The sequence below is a fragment of the Corticium candelabrum genome, chromosome 20 (assembly GCF_963422355.1).
Source record: "Corticium candelabrum chromosome 20, ooCorCand1.1, whole genome shotgun sequence".
NCBI classification, from domain to species: Eukaryota; Metazoa; Porifera; class Homoscleromorpha; order Homosclerophorida; family Plakinidae; genus Corticium; species Corticium candelabrum.
In genome coordinates, this window is record NC_085104.1 from 4019534 (window position 1) to 4030934 (window position 11401).

Genomic DNA, 11401 nt, shown 5'->3' on the forward strand with positions numbered 1-11401 from the left:
TGCTCGCGTCCACCGTGTCTACTGGCAGACTTGATTTCTCTTGTTTTGCTGCCGACAACCGACTTAAAGAAAATTTATTCGCGCGCTGTTCAGTCAGTTGCAAACAACTAACAACTGCTTTGGGTTATGCTTGTATTTCGAAGGTTTCAGTGGGTTTTCGTAATCTGCAGCTAGTTTATGATTCATGCTCTGCTCAGGGGCGTAGCGTGACCTCTAGGATTGGGGGGGCTAGACTTTGCGACGCAACGGGACACGCCCACTTCATCAGTCAAATCAGCCAACCACACACTTCTTGCCTTCGTAGTACGTACCTACATATGGGCAAAAAGCTGTCACATGCGTACTTGAAGACTGAGTGGTGCATACGTGGGAGCTTGGAGAATTGATCATTCTTGTGTGAGCAGAGTACGTTCTACTGGCAGCTAAATAGTTTGCAATTAACCAACTGTTCCAGGGTACTCTAGATAGCGTAGCATAGTTTAAATGCAACAGCTGTTCTAGACGTCACGGAGGTGCGATAAACTAATTTAACAGTAAACGCCTTCGTCCACTAGACCCAAACTCTGCAACAAGGTCTTCCACTCTACACTCCAATTTTCGACATTCTTCGCGCTCGACTGTCAGGAGTGCTAGACTAGTCAGACGTTCTTGTCCCATCGACGTTCTGAGCCACGTTTTCAAACGACGGAGAGTGGAAAATGATCGTTCACATTCCGATGAAGATGCAGGAATGACAAGAAGTGTCTTAAGAAGCTTACAAGTTTCTGGGTAGCAGTCCCTGTTAGTGCCTTTGTTGAAGAACGTCCGGACTTTTACAAGTTCGGGCAAGTCAGTTCCCTCTTCACTCTCTACAGTCCAGTCCGGTTCGCCTTGGTACGCTTGAATATTACCATAAAAAATTTCAAGTTCATGCTCAAGTCGGCCAGAATTGAAGTCGTTGCCATAAAATGTGCACACTGTCTGAAGACTCGACCGGTCTGGTCGGCTCTCTGTCAGTGAGTCTACTAGAAGTTTTTCGACTGCAGCCAGAACTTCATATTCATTCTCACGAAATCTCTCTTTCATTTCCATTCGCACGATATCTACGACCTCATTGTAAACCAGTTTATATTGCTCTTGACAAGACTGAGGGTAATATGGTGTACCACCACCATCCATGGCCAGTCGCTGTGCTACTTTACGTTTGCGCGGAAGTTGTGGAAGTTCCAAGCTTAGTTTTGACGCAATGTCTTCAGTATTTTTCCAGACGTCTTGAAAGTCTTCACGAAGTGCACCCACGGCTTTGATTGTGCTAGAAACTTTCGACTTGACTCCAGACAGCTCGACACGCCGACCTTGTAAGTAGCGTGAAAGAACAGCAGTTTTCCCAAGTACCTCTTCCAACACTGAAATATAGAAGAAGAAGTGGAAAGTCTGAACAGACTTCAGAAGACAGGATGCTTCTGGTCCTAATTCGGCATCTTCAGTTGAAATTGCTTCAAGAGTGTTAATGATCGCATCAAAACTGGACTTGATAGCATGTACAGCTTCATAGCGTGAAGACCATCTAGTTTCACAAAGTCTCTTGAGAGTGACAGAACTGCCTCCTAGCTTCTCCTGGATAGCCTGAAACCGCGAATGTCTCTTTGCCGATCCTTCCAGCAGTTTGTAGAGGCTGTTTACCACTCCAAGAACGTTTCTAATATCCTGGACCGCGGAACAAGCATTCGCTAGAGTAAGGTTCAGCACGTGAGCATGGCAGTGGATGTATAGAGCTCTCTTTTCCACTTCCTGAAAACGAGTACAGACACCTTTGTATCTCCCTCGCATATTGGACGCACCGTCATAGCACTGAGCTCTCATTTGACCTACAGGAATTCCTAACTCATTCAAAGCTTGATTTAGAAGATTGAACAGTGACTTTCCATCGGTACTTTCGGCTGGCCAAAAGCCCAAGAAGCGTTCCTTTACTGTCATTGATTCACTTACGTACCTAACACAAATGGACATCTGCTCTTGTCTCGATACGTCTGTGGTTTCGTCACAAATCAGTCCATACATACCGGACGTTCGGAGTTCGTAGACTATCGACTGCTGAATCTTGTGACCGCAAAGAGCTAGAATTTCATTTTGAATCTGTGGAGAGGTGTACGTAAACGTTCCTTGCAGGTGTTGCTCAAGCTCAGGATTATCTGATGCCCGCAGATGTAACAGTTCGAGAAAATTCCCTCTGTTCGTGCAATCTTCCGTTTCGTCATGTCCACGCAAAGCAATAGACTGTCGCCCAAGATAAAGGATAGTTTCAAACACTTTCCCGAGATTTCGTCTGTTCAAGGTTATTCTTAATTGGTGCGCAGTACTGACAGACTGGGCTACAGACGTGCCCGATTCGGCAACATGTCTTGCCTGATTCCACACAGCTGCCGCCAAGCAGTGCACATGCGAAGACTCGTGCTTTCTGTAGTCATCTAGTGCCGTTTTCCAGTTTCGAAAGCCTCTTTCAGTAAAGCATGCATCGTAGTGGCCATGCTTTCCGCTCTGCTCAGCTAGGCGACACGCAAAACAAAATGCAGAATCCACCTTCTCACTATACTCCAGCCAAGGGAACTGGGAATACCAAGTCTCCTGAAAACTTCTTCGCTGACGCAAAATTTGCCTCCTCGGAAAACTTCCACCAAACAAATCTTTGGATCGAGGTTGATGAGGGCCTACTAGAACGTTAGCGGCTTCTAGAACCAATCCACTGGAAGGCCCAGCAGCGGTAGAAACCTCGCTAGGTGTCACTTGTTCGGTGCCTTGACCATCAGTGAGGCTGACTTCTGAATCTAACTCGACTGTTCCTTGAACTTCTTCAGACTTTTGCGAGTTGTCAGAAACTTGACCGCGGGAGAAGAATCCTATCGTATGAAAAACAGCGTGAACTGCCACGCGTATAGAGATCTAGAATACAGTACGTAAACAGCCATGATCAATGAGCTTGTAGTTGACAAACAACCTCAAACTGCTAAGAAAGCGCCACGTGCGTGACTGCGTTTCTTTGGAAAAGGTTGCTCAACAACTGAAAGTCCACTGGGGTCTGGGTAATCGAGGCAGTCACCTCTACCTTCTGAATTAGCTGAAGATGTGAGTAGTGTACGTAACCTATAATAACTAGAACGTCTAACTGTACCTCACATTTGTTGTCAAAATCTGGCAGCATACCTGTCTGCAAAAGGTCACTGGCGCATAGCGGGTTTGTTTGTCACAGTCAATGATACATGACTGACAAGCTATTGTCAATATATTACCTGAAATAGACGCCTGCTTCTTGGAACTTCCTTTCCCTCCTGCACAACTTTTCAGAGTCGCCATTAGATGGGCACGTGACTCACACGTGAAGCCTTGGCAGCCCGACGTCTGATTTGGGCTCCCACAGTGTCAGAGACGGGTTCCAAAGCATACGTATGCGCATTGGAAGATCAAGCACACAAAAATTGATGGACACGCCTACAAACTTTGGGGGGGCTATAGCCCTGTCTAGCCCATGCCACGCTACGCCCCTGCTCTGCTGCCAAGTTGGTTTTGTGACAAAAGTTAGAGGAGGTTATTTCTTACTACATAATTTTGATCTAGCAGCTTTCCTAACGTAGAGGTATACCGTACACGTATCAGTTCTCTACTCAGATTGGGCTTAACATTTCCCAATTATAGCTAGGTGGGTTCTTTCATCAAGAACCGTAGAAACCCAAGGAAAGATTAGCTACGTTGCGTGGAGTTTCGCTGCATACTCCCTGTGATGCATTGCGGTAGAGACGTAGGATGCACTGCTGCTTCAACTGGGAAGCTGTGTACGCGTACAAAGGCTTGCAAGTGCCATTTTTGATCTGCCATTTCACCGCTGCGCATTGACTTGCAAACGCTTGACAGCGGCCTAAAATCGCAATTTCGACAAGCACAAAGGCTAGAACAACGTCAAAGTCCAATCGAAAGCTCAGTTTCTAGCTAATATAATTAATAGGATTTAATAATTAATAATTAATTATAATTAAAAATTATAATTAATTTTGATTACATACTTACTCCAGCGCAGAAATGCGCTACACCGAACCAGAGGTAATAATCAGGGGCACGCTGTATGCAGAACGCGCATGCTCACTACAATCGTATAGAGTGAAGATGATTGCTTCTGATGAACTGTCGGCACTCGGAAGCTAGGCGACGGCAACAACGAACTTGGATCTTCCAATTAACGACGGAGAAAGAAAGGAGAGTTTGACAACCCGCTCAATCAGATGAGGTACGTTGCAAGATACAGACAGCCATTTCCGCTACGTACGAATGTCGACGGAAACCTTTGATGCTCCAATGGCAAGAGTAGCTTCTGCCTTGTCGTTCTTGGGGAGAAGATCGATATCAAATGTCCATCGGTCAGCTAGAGATCTCACCAGGAAAAGGTATCCACATGGCGGTTTTATCACAATCCGTTGTCTGTTAGCTAATGCGTTTCTCTGTGTGCCTGCCTGCCTGTCTGTCTGTCCGCTCGTCAGCTGGTCTGTCTGTCTGTCTGTCTGTCTGTCTGCCAGTCTGTCTGTCTGTCTGCTTGTCTATCTGCCTGTCTGGCTGCCTGTCTGCCTGCCTGCCTGTCTGTCTGTCTATCTGTCTTATTTCACTATTGGACACAAAGAGCACTTTTATAGGAACACTATAGGTAAAACTGCTAAGCTAAATGTCCATCCACTGAGACATACATATTGAATACTACTAAAACTCTAATGAATGATGTTCTGAATGTCTGTCTGTCTGTCTGGCTGGCTGACTGGCTGTCTGTCTGGCTGTTAGCTGTCTTTTTTGTCTGTCAATACATGTTTTTATAAACAAACTCGTTACATCTAGTTAAAACATACCAACATGTACACAAACACACACACACACACACACACACACACACACACACACACACACACACACACACACACACACACAGAAATGCATGTCGAATGAGAGCTGGAATTTTTCTTAGAAAAACACTTCAATTCCCATTTTTACAGCTGTATAGCAAATCATTCCTCCAATTAGCTTTACCTCAGATCATTTTAGTTTTCCAAACTAATTTTTGGGCCTTGTTGACAGCAGGTCGGGATATTCTTTACTCTAATATCCCCTTTTACCAAAATGTCTAACACATAGTAAAGTTGTCTTGAGAAAAGTGTCTAAGATGTCAACAAACAGACTAATGGAGAATAATGTAATTAGCAGAGATAGATACATTCAGTGCTTCACAAAATGAAATACTTGAACTTGTAACTTGTTCATGAAGCCCTATTTACAATTATGGAAAAATCATGTATTCTAGTGTGTAACGATGCTGTATTCTAATAAAATAACCTGCCTGCCTGCCTGCCTGCCTGCCTGCCTGCCTGCCTGCCTGCCTGCCTGTCTGTCTGTCTGTCTGTCTGTCTGTCTGTCTGTCTGTCTGTCTGTCTGTCTCTCCGCCTGTCTGTCTGCCTGTCCGTCTGTCTGTCTGTCTGTCTGTCTGTCTGTCTGTCTGTCTATCTGTTCGTCAGTCTGTCTGTCTGTTTGGGTGTTAGATGTCTTTGTGTTTGTCTGTCAATCCATCTTCTGTCTTTATAAATGATCTATAGCACCATGGCAATTAAAGCTAATCTATGTGTCCGTTATTACATCTACCTTGGTACGTTCACACACATGCACACACACAGTGACACACACGTATACACACACATACACGTACACACATACTTACTTGTACGCGCGCGCGCGCGCACACACGCACGTAGCCTCAAACTTCCAGACCAGAGACGCCCGAACTCTTGTCTAGACCAGAACGGTACTACTTCGGAAATAGGCTTCTAAGCTTATCAGCATCTTATATCCGGAAGTTTGGGTCTAAATTATGATTGGCTTAGAAGTAATTGGTTATGCTAAGTGCGCTAACGCTGATTATGCGTGTGTGAAATCCTGGTGGGCGCTAAGTGCACGACAGAGGCGCTAAGTGCACGCACGCCTCTTAATATAAGTTTCAGCTCCAGTTCTTGGATCTTTTCAAGCTTGTGGTGAGAGGACACGCACTTCCGCGCCGCTAGACCATCGTCTTTGACAACTGGTTGAACGGTAGTCTCGCTAGTCGAGCGGCTAGACTAGCTATCGTGCTGCAGCAAAATCAAAGAGTCGTCGTTTCATGCCGTCCACCAAGATATCGCCGCAATAATGGTAGACGTCTCTTCTTTGTTCGTGAGATCTCATGACATTTACAAATGATATGTTTGAGTAATGCAAACGTTATCTTTCCATCTCATTATTGAACTCACTGAAACGATACTGGGCTGGTAGACTAGCATTCAGCATCGCTTTTTTATTAGTACTTCCGAAATCATTTTTGTATCGTTTTAGAGTTAGTTCGTTTCGCGCGCTCCATGGTCTGAAACATCGAGGCTAGCCCGCGCTCGCGCGCGCGCGCGCGCACACACACACACACACACACACACACACACACACACACACACACCTCCATTGAGAGCTGAAGTATTTTTCGGAAACACACCTGCATGCATTGCAGTTTTTGCAGCTGGATTGCAAACCTTTCCATAAAAATTATTTTTAAACTCAGATTATTTTGCCAAAAATAGTTATTGGATTTTTGGATCTTTTTGACAGCTTGTTTAGATATTCTTCTCTCCGCTTTCCATATCTACCAAAAATATTCTGCACCAAATAAATCATTGTTATAGCTAACGTTACTGGAAACCTCCCTTTCTGAATGTGGCATGTTTGCTGTTTTGTCTTCTTGATGCGGTGAGTTCATCTGTGGTTGAAAGTCTAAGGGAATGTGGCCGTGTTCACACTAGGGCTAGAAAACCTGGGTTTGCGCTAATTAATCATAACACCCTGCTGTGCTATCAAACGCAAGGTAAGTGTGTTCTCACATGTTGAGCTTGAGCTCGTCCAGTTGTCTGTAATTAGTCATAATAGGCTGTGTGAACTCTAACAGACTGCAACTGATTGTATCATGTACTCGAGCTACGCTACTCAATTCCCGCGCAATGCTTTCTAATGATACCCGTATTAATTCAGTCCGTTCTAAGTTACCCGGCTGTCAGCAGCCCACTTTCGGTTGTAACTGCAGCGGTGACTTTCATTCTAAAAATGGACTTTAGTCCCTCTCCTTTGTCACAACTGCATGTTTGCAGGTGTAGCGTACGCTGCAGTACCTACTACATGGGTAGCCAGTGTTGGAGGCGTAGTGGTCAGCTCGGAACGCGTAGGGGGTATGTGGAAGGCCTAGCGGGCAGTTCTGAAGGCGTAGGAGCCCTCTGCCTCAGCATGGCTGGCTATAGAACACTGAGCTTCTGTGTCAAACTTTAAGATGTCTGGTCGACTGTCTAGTGGGATACCTGCCTCTTCATTCTTTTCTGTTATCTATTTACAACTCACTCAAACAGTCAGACCAGACAGACACAATGATGCCTTGAAGTCAAGCAGTCCCACATCTTGACTTGCATGCTATTTGATGGTACCACTTGAGTCAGTGATGGTTCTTTCGCAATCACAGGTATGAATATTGTCACTATAAGGGAATGAAATAGCAAGCCTCAACAAAGCTGCCAAGTAGAATTTTCAAGAATTAATGGCAAATTTCTTAAGGATGGCATGGACGATAACCATGCTCTTTGCCATTTAGAGATGTAAGGTTGGCTTTGTCTCAGCGCGATGTAATATTTTCTAGAAAGCTTGAAGCTGTTGCTATAGTCACATCTGCCAATAAAAGAAATGCCATATATCAATTGAAATGCTGTCAAGATGGGGTTGAGACTGTTGCTCAGTAAGTCCATAGGCTGCAAAGCTGATATAACTTTGTTGTAGTATTAGGTTTCATATCCGGACAGCGAGCTGGTAGCTCGTGTAGTGAATGAGCCCATAAACCTGGGAAGGCTGATTGAGAAATTGTTCTGACTGATGATAGGACAAATCTGCCATACTTGATTGGTATAGTTGCTTGGAGTCACAAAGAGTCGTTTATTGAACCACACAAAGCTGTAAAATTTCATCTAGTTTGAAATCATGAAGATCGGCTGAACGTCTGATAAGATCAGGAAGGACTGAACAAGCTGAACGATTGATTCTAGAAAGTTTACACAGTCTAAGCAAAAACATAGCACCTTTGGACATTATTCTAATCTCTCAACTTGTCACATAGGTCCTTTCCTGATTTAATGCCTCCAGACTGGCATCTTGAACAAACTCAGGGTCTGCTATTGGGATGCCCAATATCCTTGTTCCAACATTTGTAGCTGGAATAGTCATAGAGTAACTATTGTTAACCTCCATATTAGGGCTGTGTGTCGGACTGCCTGTCTGTCTGTCTGTATGTATGTGTGTGTTTGTGTGTGTGTGTGTGTGTGTGTGTGTGTGTGTGTGTGTGTGTGTGTGTGTGCGTGTGTGTGTGTGTGTGTGTGTGTGTGTGTGTGTGTGTGTGTGTGTGTGTGTGTGTGTGTGTGTGTGTGTGTGTGTGTGTGTGTGTGTGTGTGTGTCAATACATCTATTTGCATATTGCAACTGGTAGCACAGGCTAAATATTGTCCAGCTACCTAAGGTCGCTGAAAGCAGAGCAATTACTGAACTACCAATCTATTAATCAACTACCAAGCAATTAAATTATTACTACTTCTAGTAAGTCTAAACAGTTTTATTGACAGCATCCAGGCGTTACATCGCTGAAGAGCGACAGAAAATGTTGACGCCAGAGAAACTTAAATTTCTTGCTGCTCTTGATGGCGTGCTCTCTTGATGCCGTACTCACCCCATCTCCCATAATGGTCAAACACCAGAGGTGTACAGGTTGAGCAATTTAAATATGTCTACATTCTTTACATATTTACCATTTCTCTCATTCGTGCGCAGTCTACGTCAGTCAGTCTGTCTGTGTACCTGTCTGTCTTCCTTTTGGCTATTTGTTAGAAGTCTGTCTGTCTGTTTTTTCTGTTTACTGTCTCTTTGTCTGTTTCACTGTCTGCCTGACTGTTTGTCTATCAATGCATTCTTTATACATCATAACTTATACATAAATGCTGATACATGTTACAAAGATTTATGTGCACTGTCTGTTGGATTGTTTGTCTGTTAGCTGTCATATTGTCTTTTTATCAATACATATATTTTTAAACCAACTACAACACCATAGCAATAGCTAATGTACGTGTTCATTACGTCTACTACATACACGAGGTCTGACGAAACTACACTGCACACTAGATATTTACTAAACAATGGCATGTCCACTGATAACAGTGATGACTGACTAAATACACATGCACACACACACACACACACACACACACACACACACACACACACACCTGTCTGTCTGTTCGCTGTCTTTTTGTTTCTTTGCTTGTCTGTTAGGTGTTTGTTTGTTTGTCTGTTTTTAAATAAATTTTTACTTCAGTGCTAATAAATGTGATAAAATGTAAAGACTTATCTGTACCATTTGTCTGATTGTCTGTCTTTCTTGATATATTATTGTAAAAGTTTGCCTCTGTCTGTTTCTCTTTCTGTTTTTTATCTGATCTTTGGAATCGCTATAGAAGACAATTTGCACTGGCTATTTAGAAAGATGCAATGCTAAGGTAAAACTGAACAAATTTTTTAGGGTATTTTAAGATTGTAATTAGTAACAGTTTGCCACATAATTACCCAGCCTGTGTTTCTTTGTCTGCTTGTCTGTCTGCTTAACTGTCGGTTAATTTGTCTCTTTTGCATTGCGAAATAGTGATGAGTAGTAGTGATTCCTATTTATTATTTAGATTGGCTTTCGGTTTACATCACATAAAATCAAGCAGCTGCCAAAAGTCAGTTTTTCTTCAGCTTTCCACTTGGTCATTGCATGCACCGTCATACAACTGGTCAAACAACTTAATCATGGCACATTATCAGGGCAACATGCACTGCGTTGTTAAAAGTTCTTCAGTCTGAGTATATGAAAGCATCATCATATATAGAGAAAGAGAGGAATTTAAGGGCATCAGCCGAAATCGAGTCGGGAAAGAGTTAGAATTGCCAAACTGTGTTGGTGCCATTGATGCAAAGCACATCACCATACAAGCTCTTGCTCGTCGGGGATCTTCTTATTGCATCTACAAGGAAGGACGCTTATGTGTTCTACTGACATTATGTAATGCACATGACAGGTTTACTATTGTCCGCATTGGAAATTTAAATGTCATGATGACGGTAGCATTTTCTTTTATTTAGAATTTGGCAGGGCACTTGAAGCAGGTGATCTTGTTTTATACAATCATCTACAATTGTATCAGGTGCTGGCATTGAGGTGCCTTTTGTGTATCTGGGAGTTAATGCATTTTCAGTGAAGCATGCTTTGCTCGTATCTTGGCAGAAATTTGGCAGATCCAGAGGCAGTGTTTGACTGTTACTCAAGTCATACCAGGAGAGTTATCGAGTAGAGCTTTGGGATACTAGCTGCAACGTAACATATTTGAGAAGTCTAGTCATCACATTCCCAGATAACGCAGTGAATTTTATCAAAGCGCCTCTAGCTGTACACAATAATTACCAGCGAACCACTTAGTCATCGCAACTGCGTACCATACGCACCATATGGAATTCTAGGATATGTCTATTATATGAGCTTTCACCAGCTAATTTGCTGGTATAATAGAAATTAATGCGCTGTGTGTTTAGTTGCCTTCACGTGGGTAGCATCACATTTAATTAGCTAGCTGGTGTCTGATTTAATTTACGCACCTTTTATCTAAAATATAAAGACTTCATCTGAAAAACTTTCACTTCTGTCTGTCTGCTTAAATGTTTTCTGCCTTGCATGTCTTTCTCTGTCTCTGTAGCTGTCTGTTTGTTTGTCTGTCTTGTCTGTCTGTTCTGTCTGTCAAAGTGTTTCTTAGAAAACGTTCATCTTCGTCACCTAATCATGATGATTTAAATAGATTATATTACTTTGACATTCAAGGCCAAGTTCATTACTCTAACTATGATTTTGTAGTTTGCAATGACTTCTGTGGTTAAACAAATTCCTAACATTTGTACAATTAGAGAATACAGTATCTGTCTGCCTGTCTGTTTGTCTCTCTGTCTGTTCCCCTGTCTGTTTGCCGGCCGGCCTATAAGTGTTTATTTGTGTTTAGTTTGTCGGTCAATCTATCCGTTTGCCTGTTTGCCTCTCTGTGTCTGTCTGCTAATAATTATAACCATAATGTTTGTAAAGGTTGGTATCTACAGGTGTGTGGGTGAATGTGTGTGTGAACCCTTGTAATGATTGCTTTTCATTTGTTAAACTGTAGGGCTATTCTGGCGAGAAAGGTAACACTGGATTATCCGGGAAAAACGGAATTAAAGTCACATTTGTTTTCAATTTTTTAATGGACAATGAATAAGATGAACTACTTAGGGCGAC

The 11401-nt window shown here is 42.9% G+C and overlaps 1 protein-coding gene across 1 annotated transcript; it reads right to left on the bottom strand.

Moving 5' to 3' along the window:
- Positions 1-456: 456 nt before the first annotated feature.
- LOC134196115 (zinc finger MYM-type protein 1-like) lies at positions 457-3473 on the bottom strand. The gene is made up of 2 exons (XM_062665194.1): positions 3267-3473; positions 457-2876 (listed from the first exon to the last, which is right to left on the bottom strand). The coding sequence occupies exons 1-2, from the start codon at positions 3328-3330 to the stop codon at positions 523-525; spliced, it is 2418 nt and encodes an 805-aa protein (XP_062521178.1). The 5' UTR covers positions 3331-3473; the 3' UTR covers positions 457-522.
- Positions 3474-11401: the final 7928 nt, after the last annotated feature.